Source organism: Mustela erminea, chromosome 16 (assembly GCF_009829155.1).
Source record: "Mustela erminea isolate mMusErm1 chromosome 16, mMusErm1.Pri, whole genome shotgun sequence".
NCBI lineage: Eukaryota > Metazoa > Chordata > Mammalia > Carnivora > Mustelidae > Mustela > Mustela erminea.
In genome coordinates this window covers 59056934-59076897 of record NC_045629.1, presented here as the reverse complement: position 1 = coordinate 59076897, position 19964 = coordinate 59056934, and the positions used below count along the sequence as shown (strand labels likewise).

At 36.7% G+C, this 19964-nt stretch overlaps 1 protein-coding gene across 5 annotated transcripts in view; it reads left to right on the top strand.

Annotated features, from left to right (window-relative positions):
• The window catches only part of CSMD3 (CUB and Sushi multiple domains 3), a 1246643-nt gene that overhangs the window by 1087825 nt on the left and 138854 nt on the right, over nucleotides 1-19964 (top strand). For all 5 annotated transcript variants that reach the window (XM_032316321.1, XM_032316320.1, XM_032316319.1 and 2 more), the window contains 2 exons: nucleotides 2798-2894; nucleotides 5348-5452. In XM_032316321.1, coding sequence (XP_032172212.1) covers nucleotides 2798-2894; nucleotides 5348-5452 — 202 coding nt within the window. The remainder of the gene's footprint in view (nucleotides 1-2797; nucleotides 2895-5347; nucleotides 5453-19964) is intronic.

Sequence of the window (19964 nt, the reverse complement as noted above, 5' to 3'; positions counted from 1 at the left end):
CTGAGCAGCAACTGAGGTGCTGACAAGGCTATGCTTTGACCCTCCAATTTTCCCTCTGCCCAGGCTCTAGAGGAGACATGTCCTTGCCTCTTCTAACTTTTTGGTGGCTGGTGGCAGCCCTTGCTGTCTGACAGTACGACTCCATTTTTTAACCCGCATGGCCACCTTGCCTTCTTTTCTTCTGTCTGTGTCAAATCTCCTTTGACATCTATCTTATGATTGTATTTAGAACCCATCTGAATAATCCAGGATAATCTCCCTATATCAAGATGTTTAGTTTAATTGCATCTGAAAGGCCTTTTTTTTTTTTTTTTTTTTTTTTTGGTTTTCCTTGTAAGGCAATGTATGTAGGCACCAGAGATGAGCGGACCTGATATTTTTGGAGCCAGTATTCAGTCTGCTATACATAAGTATCCAGAATTAAACAAAATTTCTTCTTCTCATGAAGATAATAGGCTTTCTTACAGATGTTTCATTTTTCTTCTCACCACCCCTCTGATCTCCATAGCTTAGAAAAAAAAGATAAATTATTCTTCAGTCTTCCCTCTCACTTCCTTCCCTTATTCAGATTATACAAAATCCAGTAATTTCCCCTGTAGCAACACCTGTGACATCTCTGTCCCCCTTTGTACTATTTACTCCTGCTTCCAACCTACTTCAATCTTTCATTGTTTCTCACACCGACTATTGCAGTGGACGCTGAAATCATCTTTTCACTTATATTTTTTTCATCCAATGCTGTGCAGTACTTAAAGCAGTTCAGATTTTGCTCCTCCTAAAACCTTCAGCGGACTACTCAGTCACATAATTACTGTGGTGGTGTTCAGTATTTATAGCCTCTTGGCCAATCTCTCTCACAACTAAGATATATTAAATCCTTTATACACACTGGACACTATTCTCAGCTAAAATTAATTTAATTTTTACAACAATTCTATGAATTAGGTACCTTTACTACAATGATTTATAAGAGTAATTGAAGGCCTAGAGAGATTAACAGCTCTTCTAGGATTCCATGGTAGCCAGTGGAGGGAGCCAAGAAGCTGCAAATCCAAGCATCTTCACTCCACAGTCTCTTGTATTTATCCACTAAGCTGACTCTTTGGAACTTTTCTCTGCTTTTCCTAACTTTGCATGCATATTTCCTCATATGTAAATACTTCCTCCTGTGGCTAAATTGGATTACCAATGGTTCACTAAATCCACCTCATGGCTTGCCCCCTCTACATTTTTATAACTCAGAAATTTCTTTCAGTGGAAAACCACTCAATACGTTTAGCTTATCTCAAATGTCAACTCCTGCATGAATCCTTACTTTTTTTTTCTTTTCTTTTCCTTTTTTTTTTTATAATCGTTTCTTCCTCTGAATCGTAGGAAAAGAAAATTCAGATATGAAGAGAGAACTGATCATTGTTTAAGGAGGTAGTGATAATATTACAATCATACAGCTTTAATTCCATTCTTCATCCTGCCTGGACCGTTGCCATTGGGCCTCATGCCTGTCACACAGGCAGGGTATCTGTTGCCATGTGGCACACACCCCTGGAAAAGAGGCACCAGCATTCACTTGACGGGAAGAATGATGATGGTCTATTTTGTGGATAAGAAATTTTTAATGAATATCATTGTTACAATTATTTAGTGAGTGAGTGCAGTGTTTACAATTATAACAGACTTTAGCTATACAAATTTATTTTAATAGAGTTAGTCCTTCCCTTCCTCCAAAACAGTAAGATATATACTCCAAAAAGGGAAAAAAGATCACATCCACAGTTGTGGGGGTCCTGTGGGTTCTTGCAAACCTCAAGCTGTGCCAAGTGAAGGGCGATAAAGTAACACATGCCTCTTTCTTTAAATAAAATTTAATAGGAGAGAATTGTACTCCAGCATTTCCCTTATCAACTTTAGGGACCTTCACAGTAATTTAGTTATTATGACTCCATTCATAAAAATAATCTTTAAAAGATGTGCCCAAATGAGTTATTGAGTATAATTTTGGTCATCCATATTGAGACCTATTAAAAATGTGCATAGGGGATAATGTTAATTTTTTTAATGAAAGGAAATTGAGCAAAGATTAGGCAAATAAAGAAAAATAAAATACATCCAGTATAAGCCTAGTTAAACTGGCAAGAATCTAAAACTCCAAAATATAAGTTAACCAGTTGTTTAGGACATGCACTTGGATTCCTGGCACTAAGACATTAATTAACCCAAAGCTTTTATTTATTTATTTATTTTTAGATTTTACTTCTTTATTTACTTTGCATTTATAGAGACAGAGAGAGACAGAAGAATGGGGGAAGGGGCAGAAGGGAAGGGAGAGGACAGGCAGACTCCCTAATGGGAGTCTAATGCTTCCATTAGACTGGGAGTCCCATTAGACTCCATTAGACTGCCGAATGCTGAATGGACACTGGCTCCATGTGGGGCTTCATCTCATGACCTTGAGATCATGTCCTGAGCCAATATCAAGAGACGGATGCTTAAGCAACTTAGCCACCCAGACACCCCCCCAACCCATAGCCACAGCGAATGCTCTGAGATGGTGACAGACATTATCAGTGTTATACCCACAGTGAACACTACTAGGTGCCCCATCAGCTCTTCTCACCAAAGTCCGCTCCTGTAAGCTAGTGCCGCAATGGCAGAGATCAGTTCTGTTAAAATCCTTCTGTGAAGGGCCACAGTGACATGGTCCCAGCTCAGAGTTCGCTCTTCTAATGTGGTGGGGAGGAGGGAAATATTAGTATCTTGTTAGACATATGTTTTCTTATCAGAAAGTATTATTTCGCAGGTGCAAGTTGTGAGCTTTGCTACAGAACATAATTGGGATTCTCTGGACTTCTATGATGGGGGAGACAACAATGCTCCACGACTTGGAAGTTATTCAGGTAAACAGAAGAGCTGAGCTTAATTAAAATAGAGATATAATTAGGAATATAAAAATCTCTCTCTCTTTTTAAAAGAGCTCCTAGAACTCTGATTTGGCCATTTAAATTGCTTGTTATAAACTATACACAGGGAGCTAAATTACAAGGTGAGAAGTTTGAAAGGCATTAAAGGTAATGACATTGAAATTGCTGTTTAAAACCTTATTATATTCTTACTATATTTATGTAATTATTTACTGATGCCTTTATAGTAATATTTTCAGCTGAGCTGTGGTTCAAGAATAATATGTGTGCCCTTAAATAGTTAAAATTTAGACAGTGCTTGGTAATTATGCTCTATCTACTCAATAGAGTGTTACCCAACCATTAAAATAATTTTAGAGACTGTGTAACAACATGGTAAATGTTACAAGGTACTGTTGAGTGAGAATAAAGAGAATATAAAATTATGTCTATAAAATTAATAAACTTATATAAAGTTAATATATACCCAGGTACCAAGACCAGAAGGCTTTTAAATTTGTTAAGGTTTTTAAAGGTAATTTATGCAATAATCTAACAGCTTTATCCAATGTATGAAAAGTGAAGTCAAATCTTACTCTAATTTTTACTTTATTATACTTTTTAACTGTAGACAGAGGAACATAGCTTAACCACCAACTTCTTATTTTCAGATGTACTTGAATCAGTGTGAATGGTTTTAAGTTTTTAATAGATTTTAAAATAGAGTATGATACCCAGTTTTTCAGCATCACCATGGAGAAAAGGAAAGAAGAAATACCTGGAGTAGGAGTGACTTTGTTTAGTCATAGAAAGTATTTTAGATATAGATTAAGGTAGAAGTCTTTCTTGGAAGAAATCTCTTAACATTTTGAATATACATTTGTGTAGAATAAATTGGAGGTATACTTTCTTTCTTTCTTTTAAGATTTTATTTATTATTTATTTGACAGAGATCACAAGTAGGCAGAGAGGCAGGCAGAGAGAGAGGAAGGGAAGCAGTCTCACTGCCGAGCAGAGAGACCGATGCGGGGCTCAATCCCAGGACCCTGAGATCATGACCTGAAGACAGAGTCTTTATTTAACCCACTAAGCCACCCAGGTGTTTCTACTTTCTTAGTAATGAATAAAACAATGACGATAATAAAAGTGACAAAAACTATTGATTTACCAAGTGCTAGCTCTATGTGAGGCTTGTCATCCATTTCCTCGTTGACTCTTTCTAGCAGTTCTGGTTCGTGATTGAAGCTTGGAGAGATTAAGTTGACTGAGTTTGTACAGCCAATGTTAAAATGAGGCTGGAGCCCAGCTGGTGTGGCTCCAGAGCCAAAGCTCTCAATCGCTAAGATTCTCTAGGAGGCTAAGGGCAGGTCAAGTTTACCTCTATCTTCAGTGATTCAGTAAGGATACTATGGACAGATAACAGGTTGAAAACTAAAACAAAGCAATTATATGTTCTATAATGAATTAGCCCTGACTTCTTTTATAGAAGGATCAGTGAGTGGTTAAGGTCCACAGGGTTGTACAAAGGATAAAGTAACTGTTACAAAAAAATTTTGCAATGCTATCAAATAATATGCTATCTTAAAACAATTAAAAAAAAACATAGAATTGACACTTATTTTTATGCTTGTCATTTGAAACTGCTTGAGTTGTAATCTTAAGGATCTTGAATTATTACTCAATGTCAAATAGTCAGGAAGTAATTGGTTCAAGCGGATATTTTATGTTTTCAACTCAGTAATCAAACAAAGTCAAGTTGATTTCCTTTAGAAATTCAGAAGTACATCATTATAATGTATTTGCTGGGAGACATGGCTAACACTAGTTTATAATTGGGATTTTTCAAACACTACTTACCAGCTTTGCTGTCAGAGTATAAGATACATCAAGATACTTTAAATACATAGAAGTAAGTACATAGAAGTAAGTAAGTAACTACATAGAAAAGCATACATAACATGAAATGCATATATAATATATTTGTGTGTTTTATATATATATAAAATAAAAAGGACAATAAATAAATACATCCTCTGAATCCACACATAATCTTACGTTACTATTCTATAAAAATCACCTGCAAACTTTAAAATTAAGTTTCCTGTTAGTTCACGCATGGAAAATTGAAATCCACATGAAATTAAAAACATTTATTTTAGGTGAACTGTAAAATTTACTGCTTTAACCAGCTCTTTGTTCTGCCTATTTTTAGGGAGTGCTCTAGAGTGATCCCAAAGTGATCCAAAGACTATCTCTTAGGAGATAGTCACAAACAATAAAATGAAAAAGAAATGTGGAAGATATATTTTTATCAAAAAATTTCTGAAAGAACATTTAACCAATACGTAATTTCAGTGATAATCTATTGGCTGATTAGTAGTTAACTGATTTAGTTTTACTGTAATCTCTATTATGTGATCACTGACCTGCCTTTTCAATTATCATTTCAGGAACAACAATACCCCATCTGTTGAATAGTACATCTAATAATCTATATCTAAATTTTCAATCAGACATCAGTGTTTCTGCTGCAGGATTTCACCTTGAATACACAGGTAAATATAATATCATGTGTTCCTCAAGAAATTTAAGAACAAGTTTACATTCATTGTTAAATACTAATTTCTTGAATATAGAAACTAAATAGACTTTGTCAGAAGAGAATATCATTTTATTTTTAAAGATTTTGATGTTCCTCTCCAATTCATTCTATATAAAGTTTTATTTTCAACAGAATTTATAAGTATTTTCTTTTCTTTTCTTTTTTCCTTTAAGAACACTGAAAATGAGGTCTACCCTCATAATTTTAACACACAATACAGTAGTGTTACTGTTGGCACAATGTTGTGCAGCAGATCTCTAGAACTTACTTATTTTGCATAATTGAAACTTTATACCTGTTGAACAGAAATTTCCCATTTCCCAAGCTTTGGCACCCATCATTCTACTTTCTAGTTCTAAGAGTTTGACTATTTTTATGTATTTATTTCTTTACTTTTATTATTATTTTTTTTGATCTGGCTATTTTAGATACTTCACATAAATGTTGTCATGTAGTATTTGTCCTTCTTTGTCTGGCTTATTTCACTTAGTACAATGTGTACTAGGTTCATTCATGTTGTGGCCTTTGGCAGGACGTCCTTTTCTTTTTTTAAGACAATGGTATTACTTTGCATGTATATACAATATTTTTATTCATTTATCTTTTAATGGACGTTTCAGCTGTTTCCTTATGTTGGCTATTGTGAATGAGGCCGTAATGGAAATAGGAGGACGGATGTCTCTGAGATTATTTCAAATATTTTGTAAATATATTCAGATGGGATTGCTAGATCATATAATAGATGTACTTTTAATTTCTTTGAGAAACCTCTGTACTGTTTTCCATAGTGCTTCCACCAATTTACATTCCCATCAACATTGTATCCAGTTTTTCTGTATCCTTACCAATACATATATTTTTTTCTTTTTTCTCTAAGATGTATTTATTTCTTTAAGAGAGGTGGAGAGAATGCATTAGGGTAGGGGAGTGAGGAGGGGAAGGAGAGAATCTCAAGCTGCCTCCACGCTGAGTATGCAGCCCAACATGGGGCTTGAGATCATGACCTGAACCCAGATCAAGAGTTGGTCATTTAACCAACTGAGCCACCCAGGCACTCCAACATGAAATTTTTTTAACAAATAACAACGTTTTATAGTTCTCAAAAGGAGACATAGCCTAACATAAAACTCCAGGTTTTTTTTTTTTTTTAATATTTTATTTATCTGACAGAGAGAGACACAGAAAGAGAGGGAATACAAGCAGGGGGTAGTGGGAGAGGGAGAGAAGGCATCCCACCAAGCAGGGAGCCTGATGTGGGGCTCAACTCTAGGACTCGGGGATCATGACCCGAACTGAAGGCAGATGCTTAATGACTGAGCCACCCAGGTGCCCTAAAACTCCAGTTTTGAGTATTTATGCACTGGATAACATAGCACCAACATTCTTAAAGCAGATCATCAAGAAATATAAGGAGAAATAAACAGAAATACATTATGAAATTGACCAAAATTGACCCAGTACAGAAATTCTACATAGAGCAATAATCATAGGAGTAATATAGAAAATAATTGTTTAAAAGTACCTGACAACATCCCCCCCCCACACACACACACAAAATACCAGGTCCAAATGACTTCACATAGAAATTTGCCAACCTTTAAGGACCAGGTAATCCCAATGCTGTTTTAATTATTCTGTCCTCTGTGGTATATCATAGGTTCTCATAATACATTAGAAAACTACAAGCCAAACTCTATGAATATGATGCAAACATCCTATTTTTTCATTTCATTGAAATTTAATTCACACATAACATTGTGGTGTTCTCGAACTTATGCAATGTGTTGATTTGATATATGTATTTACTACAAAATGATTACACAATATGGATAGTTAATACCTCCATAGCTCGCATAATTACCTTCTTTTTTTTTCTTTGTTCTTTTGTTTGTGTGTGTGTCTGTGTGTGTGAATACTTAAAATCTAGTCTCTTAGCAACTTGCAAGTTTATGACACAATATTGCAAACCATTGTCACCATGCTATATATTGGATCCCCAGAATTTATTCATTTTATAACTAGAATTTTATATACTCTGACTCATGTCACCCCATTTTTTCCACCACTCATCTCCTAGCAACCATCTTTCTGCTCTTTGTTTCTAAGATTCAAGATGAATGAGTCTTTTTTAGATTCCACACACAAATGAGATATTTGTTTTCTCTGTCTGACTTATTCACTTAGCACAATGCTCTTAAGGTCCATGCATGATGTTGCAAATAGCAGGATTTCCTACTTTTTCATGACTGAATAATTAATTTTATATTTATATACCACACTTATTTATCCATTCGTTATAGATGGATATGTAGGTTGTTTCCGTATCTTGACTATTGTGAGTAATGCTGCAATGAACATGGGAGTGCAGATATATCCTTGAGATTCTCATTTTATTTCTTTTGGATGTATACCCAGAAATAGAATTGTTGCATTATATGATATTTATATTATTAATTTTTTGAAGAACCTCCATACTCTTACCCATACTGGCTGCACCAATTTTTGTATCCACCAACAGTGAACAGGGGTACCTTTCCACCACATCCTCAGAAATATTTGTTTTCTCTTGTATTTTTGAAGACAGTCATTCTAACAGGAGTAAGATGACATCTCATTGGGCTTTTGATTTACATTTCCCTGGTGGTTAGTGATATTAAGCATCATTTTGTGAACCTATTGGTAATTTATATTTCTTCTTTAGAAAAAATTATCTATTCACATTCTTTGCCTATTTTTTAATCAGATTGATTTTTGTGTTTTTTTTTGTTTGTTGGTTTTGTTGTTGTCTTGTTTTGCTATTGAGTTACATGAGTTTCTTACATATTTTGGATATTAGCCCCTTATTAGATACATAATTTGCAAATATTTCCCCCATTCTGTAAGTTGCATTTTTATTATTTCTTTTGCTGGGCAGAAGATTTTTTTTTTTTTAAAGGATTTATTTATTTTATCTTAGAAGGACAGTAGGAGCAGGGGTAGGGAGGGGCTGAGGAGAGGAAGAGAGACTCTCAAGTAGACTCTGCACTAAGTGCAGAGCCCAACACAGTGCTCCAACTCATGACCCTGAGATCATGACTGGAGCTGAAACAGAGTTGGGCGCTTAACCCATTGTGCCATCTGGGAGCCCCAGAAAATTTATTGTTTTAATTTAATGTAGTTCCACTTATTTATTTTGTATTTGTTGCTTGTCCTTTTGGTGTCATATCCAAAAAAAATTCAATGCCAAGGCAAATGTCAAGGAGCTTTTTCCCGCTCTTCTCTTCGCGCTTTTATCACACTGGGTTTTATTACAATTCTGAATAATTTTTGTGAGTAGTGTAAGATAGGAGTCCAATTTCATTATTTTGCATATGGGGAATGTGCATCCCCATTTATGGGGATGAGACTATACATTCCCCTTGAGTATTCTTGGCTTCTTTGTCAAACCTTAGTTGGCTGTACATGTGAGGGTTTATTTCTGGGCTCTCAATTCTGTTACATTGGTGTCTGTGTCCATTTTTATGCCAGTACAAGACTGTTGGATTATTATAGGTTTGTAATAGTTTGAAATCAGAAAGAATGATGCCTCTAGCTCTGTTCTTCTTTCTCAGGATTGCTTTGGGTATTCAGGGTCTTTGCATTTCCATGAATTTCTGTCTATGAAATCATGCCATTGGAATTTGACATGAATTCTATTGAATCTATAGGTGGCTTAAATTTGGTTAAATTTGTTCCCAAATTTTACAGTTGTTACTTTTTATGCTATTGTAAATGGTATTATTTTCTTTCTTTTTTAGATATTGTTTTTAGTGTATAAAAACACAACTAATTTCTGAATGTTGATTTTTTATCCTGCAACTTTCTTGAATTGTTCATTAGTTGTAATAGTTTTTGGTGGAGTCTCCAGGATTTTGTATATATAAGATTGCATCATTTTCCACTATAGATAATTTTAGTTAATATATTTGGGTGGTGCTCTAGTGTTAGCTACATACACACACACACACATATATACACACACACATATATAATATATATAATTTCATTCATTCATTTATTTATTTATTTATTTTAGAGAGAGAGATTGAGGGAAAGAGAGCAAATGAATGGAGGGTGGGAAAGAGCGAGAGAATGAGAAAGAATCTCAAGAAAACTCTGTGCTGAGTGAAGCCCAACACGAGACTTAGTCTCATAACCTGAGACAAAATCAAGAGTCATATATTAACTGACTGAACCACCCAGGCATCCCTATCTGCGTATGTATTTATGACAGAGCTCTTAAGCTTGTATTCCTTCTCTTAATCATCTAGAGCCAGGCCCTGTATGAACAACTATCTTCTGCTTTTCCAAGGGTGGTGCTGAATGCTCAGGTCTGTTGTCCCTTCCAGGTCCACAAATTTGGGCCAGCTTTCTACACATGCTCATCAGCTGTCTAGAAAAGCTTTGCTCTTGTTGTTGAAAGCATACCCAGGACGTCAGCCATTGCATAATGGGGTATTTTGAAGAGGTACCAAAACACTGCAGATACCCATGGTCCAGCTGGGGGAATCAACAGGTGGTGTCCATCCCACTGGTTCATGAGCATGCCTCCTGATGGACATAATTAGTAGAATCTACATTCCTTTCATCTGTTCCTTTTTGAGTTCTGGCTTCTCTTTTCCCAGATTCTCATCAGGCTTAGTTTTTCAGGTCATAACTCAATGTGGAAGAGGCAAGAGAAAGTTGGGCCTCTTTCCATTCTGGTAGCAACCTACACAGCTGGGAAGGTCAAGCACTCACTCACACATTGCCACTTTCTACAATAAGAGAAATCATGAGTCAATCAGGGATCTCTTAGCACTGAGTTCTGTTATCTCGGGAGTGATGCAGGTAAAGTCAATTTTTTTCCTCTTACCCTCAGAAGTGTGTCCAATTTTGATTTTTTGTTGTTGTTGTCCCAATGGTATTTTGTACTTCTACCAGACTCCTTGACTCCCATAAATGGTCTTTCATTCACGGGTGATTGTGTAAGTCAGTGTTCTCCAGAAGCTCCTAAACTGTGGCTCAGAGTAGCTGGAGTCAGTTCAAAGGGCATTTTCAGAGTTCACAGCCAGGACCAAAGTCTATACTCTTATTACCTGGTACACTGGTAGGCGAGACTTCTCCTGGATTCCTCAGTGTATTTTTTGATGACAAGAAGCAAAGACAAATGGGTTTGTTGCCAAATTCTCAGGTCTATGGAACTGTTTCTGACTCAGCCACCTAGGGGCTGGTCTGTCTTTTCCAAATGGCTCTTCTCATTCTTGTACTGCACTGGGATTCACCATATCCTACCTGGATCTCACATCTCCCAAAAGGCATGTTGTCCATGGATGGCTGCTATGTTGTTAGGGATATCTTATTCAGCCATCTTGTGGATAGCATTTTCTTTTTTTGACAGTAGCCATCCGAATAGATATGAAGTGATATCTCATCATGGTTTTTATTTGCTTTCATTTTCCTAATGACTAGGGTGTTGATCATCTTTTCATACCCTATTGGTCATTTGTATGTCATCTTTGAGAAATGTCTATTTAAGTCCTTTGCCCATTTTAAAAACCAGATTATTTATTTATTTTTGTTATTAAATTGTAGGAGTTCCTTATATATTTTGAGTACTAATATAATATTAGATGTATGGTTTGCACATATTTTATCCCATTCTTTTTTTTTCTTCCTTTTAAATTTAGTTTTATTTTTTCAATGTTCCAAGATTTATTGTTTATGCACCATACCCAGTGCTTCATATAATACATGTCCTCCTGAGTCCCCACCACCAGGCTCACCTAACCTCTATCCTCCTCCCCGCCAACCCTGTTTGTTTCTCAGAGTCCACAGTTTCTCATGCTTCGTCTCCCTCTCCAGTTTCCCCCAATTCACTTCTCCTTTCATTCTTCTAATGTCCTCCATGTTATTCCTTTATGTGCCACAAGTAAGTTAAACTATATGATAATTGACTGTCTCTGTTTGACTCATTTCACTCAGCATAATCTCCTTTAGTCCCATCCATGTTGATACAGAAGTTGGGTATTCATCTTTTCTGATGTAGGCATAATATTCCATAGTATATATGGACCATATCTTCTTTATCCATTTGTCTATTGAAGGGCATCTTGGCTCTTCCCCCAGTTTGGTGACAGTGGCCATTGCTGGTGTGAACACTGGGGAACAGTTGGTCCTTCTTTACACTGCATCTGTATGTTTAGGGTAAATACCCAGTAGTCCAATGGCAGGGTCACAGGGTAGCTTTATTTTTAATTTCTTAAGAATTCTCCACACTGTTTTCCAAAGTGACTACACTAACTAGCATTCCCCCCAACAGTGTAAAAGGGTTTCCCTTTCTCCACATCCTCTCCAACACTTGTTTATTGTCTTGTTGATTTTGGCCATTCTAACTGGTGTAAGGTGTATCTTAATCTTAATTATCTCCCTGATGGCTATTGATGATGAACATCTTTTCATGTGTCTGTTAGCCATTTGTATGTCTTCTTTCGAGAAGTGTCTGTTTATGTCTTCTGCCCATTTTTTGATGTGATTATCTGTTTTGTGTGTGTTGAGTTTGAGGAGTTATTTATAGATATTGGATATCAGCCCTTTGTCTGTAGTGTCCTTTGTGAATATCTTCTTCTATTCCGTGGGTTGCTTCTTTGTTTTGTTGACTGTTTCCTTTGCTGTGCAGAAGCTTTTGATCTTGATGAAGTCCCAAAAGTTCATTCTCACTTTTGTTTCCTTTGCCTTTGGAGACATGTCTTAAAAGAAGTTGCTGTGGCTAATGTTGAAGAGGTTACTGCCCATGTTCTTCTCTAGGATTTTGATAGATTCCTGCCTCCCACATTGAGCTCTTTTATCCATTTCAAGTTTATCTTTGTGTATGGTATAAGAGAATGGTCGAGTTTCATTCTTCTATGTACATAGCTGTCCAATTTTCCCTGCACCATTTATTGAAGAGACTGTTTGTTTGTTTGTTTGTTTTTTTCCACCGTATGTTTTTTCCTGCTTCATTGAAGATTAGTTGACCATATTGTTGAGAGTCCATATCTGGGCTCTGAAACTTTTCCAATGGTCTATGTGTCTGTTTTTGTGCCAGTACCATGCTGTCTTGGTGATCATAGCTTTGAAGTAAAGCTTGAAATCAGGCAATGTGATGCCCCCAGATTTGTTTTTCTTTTTCAACATTTCCTTGGCAATTTGGGATCTCTTCTGTTTCCATACAAATTTTAGGATTGTTTGTTCCAACTCTTTGAAAAATGCCAGTGGAATTTTAATCGGGATGGCATTGAAAGTATAGATTGCTCTAGGCAGCATAAACGTTTTAATGATGTTTATTTTTCTGATCCATGAGCATGGAATGGTCTTCCATCTTTTTATGTCTTCTTCAGTTTCTTTCAGGAGTGTTCTGTAGTTCCTGCAGTACTGATCCTTTACCTCTTTGGTTAGGTTTATTCCCTGGTATCTTATGGTTCTTGGTGCTATAGTAAATGGAATCAATTCTCTCATTTCCCTTTCTATATTTTCATTGTTAGTGTATAAGAAAGCAACTGATTTCTGTGCATTGGTTTTGTATCCTACCATGTTACTGAATTGCTGTATGAGTTCTAACAGTTTGGGGTTGGAGTCTTTTGGGTTTTCTATATAAAGAATCATGTCATCTGTGAAGAGAGAGAGTTTGACTTCTTCATTGCCAATTTGGATACCTTTTATTTCTCTTTGTTGTCTGATTGCTGTTGCTAGGACTTCTAATACTATGTTGAATAAGAGTGGTGAGAGTGGGCATCCTTGTCGTGTTCCTGATCTCAACAGGAAGGCTGCAAGCTTTTCCCATTGACGATGATATTCACTGTGGGTTTTTCATAGATAGATTTTATGAAGCTATCCCTATGCTCTGAAGAGTTTTAATCAGGAACGGATGCTCTATCTTGTCAAATGCTTTTCTACATCATTTGAGAGGACCATGTGGTTCTAATCTCTTCTCTTATTGATTTTTTCTATCACATTGATTGATTTGCAAATGTTGAACCACCCTTGCATCCCAGGGATAAATCCCACCTGGTCATGGTGGATAATCTTTTTAATGCACTGTTGCGTCCTATTAGCAAGGATCTTGTTGAGAATCTTGGCATCCATATTCATCAGTGATATTGGTCTGAAATTCTCCTTTTTGATAGGATCTTTGCCTGGTTTGGGGATTAGAGAAATGCTGGCTTCATAAAAAGAGTCTGGAAGTTTTCCTTCTGTTTTTATTTTTTGAAACAGCTTCAGGAAGATAGGTATTATTTCTTACTTGAATGTTTGGTAGAATTCTCCAAGGAATCTGTCAGGTCCTGAGCTTTTGTTTTTTGGGAGGTTTTTGATTACTGCTTCAATCTCGTTACTAGAGATGGGTCTATTCAGATTGTCAGTTTCTTCCTGATTCAGTTTTGGAAGTTTATAGATTTCTAGGAATGCATCCATTTCTTCTAGGTTGCTTAACTTATTAGCATATAACTGTTGATAATAATTTCTGATGATTGTTTCTATTTCCTTGGTGTTAGTCATGATCTCTCCCTTTTCATTCATAATTTTATTAATTTGAGTCCTCTCTTTTTTCTTTTGGATTAGTTTGGCCAGTGGTTTATTGATCTTGTGGATTCTTTAAAAAAAAAAAAAACAGCCTCTAGTTTCATTGATGTGTTCTACTGTATCTCTAGTTTCTATCTCATTGATCTTTGCTCTAATCTTGATTATTTCCCTTCTTGTACATGGGGCTGGCTTAATTTGTTGTTGATTTAGCAGTTCTTTCAGGTGTAAAAAGAGCTGGTGAATTCTTGATTTTTTAGTTTGAGGGAGGCTTGGATGGCTATGTAATTCCCCCTTAGGACTGCTTTTGCTGTATCCCTTAGGTTTTGGACTGATGTGTCTTCATTCTCATTGGTTTCCATGAATTGTTTAAATTCTTCTTTGATTTCCAGGTTGACCCAAACATTCTTAAGCAGGGTGGTCTTTAGCTTCCAAGTGTTTGAATTCCTTCCAAACTTTTTATTGTGGTTGAGTTCCAGTTTCAAAGCTCTGTGGTCTGAGAATATTCAGAGAATAATCTCAATCTTTTGGTATCAGTTGAGCCCTGATTTGTGACCCAGTGTGTAGTCTATTCTGGAGAAAGTTTCATGTGCAATCAAGAAGAATGAGTATTCTGTTGTTTTAAGATGGAATGTTCTGTATATATCTGTGAGGTCCATCTGGTCCAATGTGTCATTCAATGCTCTTGTTTCTTTATTGATTTTCCACTTGTATTATCTGTCTGTTACTGAGAGTGGTATGATAAGGTCCCCTACTATTAATGTATTCATATCGATATGACTCCTTATCTTGATTAACAGTTGGTTTATGTAGTTGGCTGCTTCCGTATTGGAGCATAAATATTTACGATTGTTAGATCTTCTTGCTGGATAGACCCTTTAAGAATGATGTAGTGTCCTTCTTTATCTCTGACTGCAGTTTTTAGTTTAAAATCTAATTTATCTGATATAAGAATCGCTAGCCCAGCTTTCTATTGAGGTCCATTAGCATGAAAAATGCTTTTCCGTTCCTTCACTTTCAGTCTGGATGTATCTTTAGGTTCCAAATGGGTCTCTTTTAGACAGCATATGGATGGGTACTGATGTTTTATCCAATTTGCAACCCTTTGCCATTTTATGGGAGCATTTAGGCCATTCATGCTGAGAGTGATTATTGAAAGGTATGTTTTTATTGACATCATGTTGCCTGTGAAGTCCTTGTTTTTATACATTTTCTCTATAAATTTCTGTTCTGTGTTACTCCTGGGTTTTTTCTTCTTTTATAGAACTCCCCTTAATATTTCTTGTAGTGCCGGCTTGGTGGTTACATACTCTTTTAAACCTTGCCAGTCTTGGAAGCTCTTTTTCTCTCCATCCATTTTGAATGTCACCTTTGCTGGGTAAATTATTCTTGGCTACATAGTCTTCTCATTTAGTGCTCTGAATATGTCTTGCCAGCCCTTTCTGGCTTGCTATATTTCTGACATTATTCTGATGGACCTTCCTCTGTACATAAGGAATCTTTTCCCCCTAGCTTCCCTCAGAAGCTCTTGTAAAATCATTATTCATCAGTCTCATAATCAAGTGCCTCGAGGTCTTTCTAAACTTGTTGATCTTGGGGGATGTTCTTTCTGCCTCTAGGACATGATTACCCAGATTGGGAAAATTTTCATCCAGAATTTGGTCAACTATGTCTTCTAGTCTTCTCTCTTTCTCCACCCCTTCAGGGATCCCATTAATTCTGACTTCCGAACATTTCATGGCATCATTTATTTCCCTAATTCTGTTTTCATAGCTTCTAAGTTATTTCTTCAGTGTCTCCTCCTGATCCTTTTTCTCTATCAGTTTGTCCTCTAGATCACTAATTCTATCTTCTGCCTCAGTTACCCTAGCTGTTAGAGTATTTAGATTAGATTGTATCTCATTGATAACATTTTTAACTTTTTCCCAGGCACCTTTCACTTCTGTCCTTAGAGATTCTGTTATCCTAATGGTTTTCTCCAACCTCACCATTGCCTGGATAATTCGTTACCCTGAATTCCCTTTCCAACAGACTGTTTATATCCAATATAAACAGTATATCCATATCCAGTATATCCATACTGTTCCCTAGCCAATAGTTCTTATGGAGAGGGCACAATCTCTGAATTTTTCCTCTGTTGAGTGTCCCTCCTTCTAGTCATTTTGGTGAGAGGTGCTTGAGGGGATGTATTAGCTGAATATATCAACCATGATCCAGGCAAGGTGCACCCTGGAAGACTTTGGAGCTATTGGAAGTCATGACCAAAAAGAAAGAAAAAAGGAAAAAAGAGAGAGAGAGAGAAGGGAAGACCCAGCCAGAATAAGCCCCCAAAGTAAGATGTATAAGGTATACAATAAAAATGGAAAAACAAAAAGACTGACAAAAGTAAATGACAAGAACAATAAACCCAGCCAAAATGAACCCCAAGGACAAAATTTATATAATACCATAACAAAAATAAATACACAGAAACACTGACAGCAGAAAAAGATGGGAGGGTGGTTATATACCCTTGATGTGGGCAAGGAAGGTTATTTTGGTTCTTCCTGGGTGTATCTTGGTATCTTTGTTAAAGGACTCAACTTTCCAGAGATAAAGGGAGAATAACACTGGTTTATATGTAGGGGTAGTATTGATTAGGGAAAGAGAATTACCTTGAAGTTTATATCTATATGTGTGTTAAAAAAAAGATAGAAAAGAAGAAAAAAACAGGTATATGTATGAAAAAAGTTCAAGTTAAAAGATTATTATGGAATACGCTGTATTAAATCTCTAGTTATTAATGGTAAGTAGATTAAAAAAATTAAAAAGAACAACAATAGTGAGAACAAATCAAAAATAAAGTTTTATCTATGAAATATAAAGGTTTTAGGGCAATACCAAGGGCTTATTATATTGTTTTCTCTTGATGTTGGGATTTTACAGTTTTATGGGGACCCTGAGGTGGTTGTCCTCTTGTTCTTTTGCCTGGCTTTCTTGGGGAGGGGCACCTGCCTCATTGTTTTTCAGTCAGTTTTGCTTGGGTTGAGTCCTCCTACCCCTATGAAGGGGCTGGGCTCTGTGGAAACCAGTTTTTCAGGCTTTTGTTCTCTGGAGGTTTTAGTTATTTGGTGGCTTTTTGTTGCTTTTGGAAAGCAAACTGCACCCATACCTCTGCCTCAGAGAGAAGCCTCAGTCTTCTCTCCTCTGGGTGGTCCAGAATACACAGACTCCCCCTCTGCAAACTCTATTGAACTGTGCGATGTCCCACAGGCAGTGCACGCCCCCAGCCACTGTCTCAAGGGTTGCCAGAAGTGCCCACTTGTCTTTGCACCCCCGTGCCACTAAAACCGTGAGTGATATTAGTCCAGGGAGCCTGTTTCTGGTGGTTGCCTTTGCCTGGACTGCAGTCTGGGGTCCAGACCTCACGGTTGCTCAGGTCACAACCAAAGGATCCCAACTAGAGATCTTGCTGAGTTCCTTCAGGCATGGGCTGGGAGTGTCCAAACCCCCGGCAGGTCCTAGAGACCACCAGCTAGCATCCACGCAGAGCTCTCTCAGGCTCAGGTGGGGAGTACGGTTCAGACCCTGGTCATGCAGTGAGCACAGAGTACAAAAGGCTGTGGTTCCAGAGAACACCCACCAGACTTCCCTCATTGGTGGAGGGCGGTGAGAATGTGCCCAGCCCAGTGGTGGTGCAAGCTTTGCAACCCAGGGGCTCAGGGACCAGAAATTGGAGGCTCCGCCACACTACCTCTGGTACGGGTTGTTGCTGAGTCACTGGGTGGTTGCTGGGTGGTGGCTGTCCTGGGTCCATGGGCTTAGGCGTGGACCCTGACTGCCCAATTGCACCAGTTGCCCCTTAAAATCTTTTACTCTTCTTGAGTGCTTTTAACCAGACTCCAAGTTAATGCTGGTCCCCAATCACAGGGCACTTTCATATTGGCATATTACTTTCCAATGGGTCACTTCTGGTGGCTCCCTCCCCCTTCTGTTTATCCTCTGATAACAGTCCCAGCATTCCCCCTCTGCTTTACCTCTCCACTGATGTCTTCTCTCCCTGAAGAGATTTAGAAGTGTATAATCCTACATCTTGGGCTGATTTCATGGGTGTTCAGAGTGTTCTGGTAGATACTTCACTTAGTTTAAAAAACCGGTTGAAACAGGGTCTCCTACTTCTCTGCCATCTCACTCCTCCTCTCCCACTCTTTAGGTTACTTTTTGCCCCGTAGATCATTTCCTTTGCTGTTCAGAAGTCTTTTATTTTAATGTTGCTCCACCCGTCTATTTTTGCTTTTGTTGCCTCTGCTTTTTTGTCATGACCAAGAAAACATTACCAAGACCAGGGTCATGACACTTTCCCTTATGATTTCTTCTAGAATTTTACATTTTCAATCTTATCTTTAAGTCTTTAATCCATTTTGAGTTAATTTTTGTATATGATGTAAGATAAGGGTCTGTTTTTGTTCTTTTGTTTGTGGACATCAGTTTTCCCAATATCATATGTTGAAGAGATTATTCTCTCTCCCTTGTGTATTTTGGCACTCTTGACAAAGATAAATTGATGTGAGTTTATCAACTGGATCTCTAGATTCTCATTCTATTCATTCATCTGTATGTCTATATACCATTACCATTATGTTTTAATTATTGTAGTTTTATAATATATTTTGATATTGGGAAGTGTGGTGTCTCTAGTTTTGATCTTCACTCTCAAGATTCATTTGGCTACTTTGGGTGTTCTGTGGTTCCATATAAACTTCAGGGTTATTTATTTATCTAATTCAATAAAAAATGCCATGGGGATTTTGGTAGTGGTTGCATTGAATCTGTAGATAACTTTTGGTATTATGGACATTTTGACAAATTTGTCTTCCAATCCATGAGCATGGAATATCTTTCTATTTATTTGTGTCCTTTTAAATTTCTTCCATTAATGTGTTATAATTTTCTAAATGTAAGTCTTCATTTCCTTGGTTAACTTTATTCCTTAGTATTTTATTCTTTTTAATGCTACTGTAAATAGGATTGTTTTCTAAATTTCCTTTTCAGATAATTTAGTCTTAGTGTATTGAAGTATTAGAGATTTCTGATATTTTGTACAGCAACCTTACAGAATTTGCTGTCCTGTGGAGTTAGGGTTTTTTACATATAAGACCCTATCATCCGGAAACAGAGATACATTCTCTTCTTCCTTAATTTGGATGACTTTCTTTTTTTTTCTTGCCCAATTTACCTAAGATTCCAGTGCTGTATTAAATAGAAGTGGTGAGAATTGGGCATCCTTGCCTTGCTCCTGACCTCAGATGGAAAGTTTGAGGTTTTTTTGTTTGTTTGTTTTTACCATTGATAGCTGTGATATGATGATAGCTGTGGGTTTTTCATGTATGGTCTGTAATTTTTCAAGGTACATTCGATTACATCAAATTTGTTGGGAGTTTTTATCATAAAAGAATATTGTATTTTATCAAATGCTGTTTCTGCATCTATTAAGATAATCATGTGATCTTTATCCTTTAATCTGTTATTGTAATATCTCACATTTGTTTGTGTATGTTGAACCATCTTTGCATCCAAAGGGGAAATTCCATTTGGTCATAGTGTGTAATTCTTTTGATGTCCTGTTTATTTGGCTTGCTAGTATTTTGCTATGGATTTTTTATCAGGTATGTTATCCTGTAGTTTTCTTGTAATATCTTTGACTATAGCCATCAGGGAATTGCTGGTCCCAAAAATAAATTTGGAACTATTTCCTCTTATTTGATATTTTGAGAGTTTGTGAGGGATTAATGTTAATTCTTTAAATGTTTGGTAAAATTTACCCATATAGTCACTTGTTCCTGCGCTTTACTTTGCTGGGAGGGTTTTGGTTACTTATTTAATCTACATATTCATTATCATCTATTGAGATTCTCTATTTCTTCATGATTCAC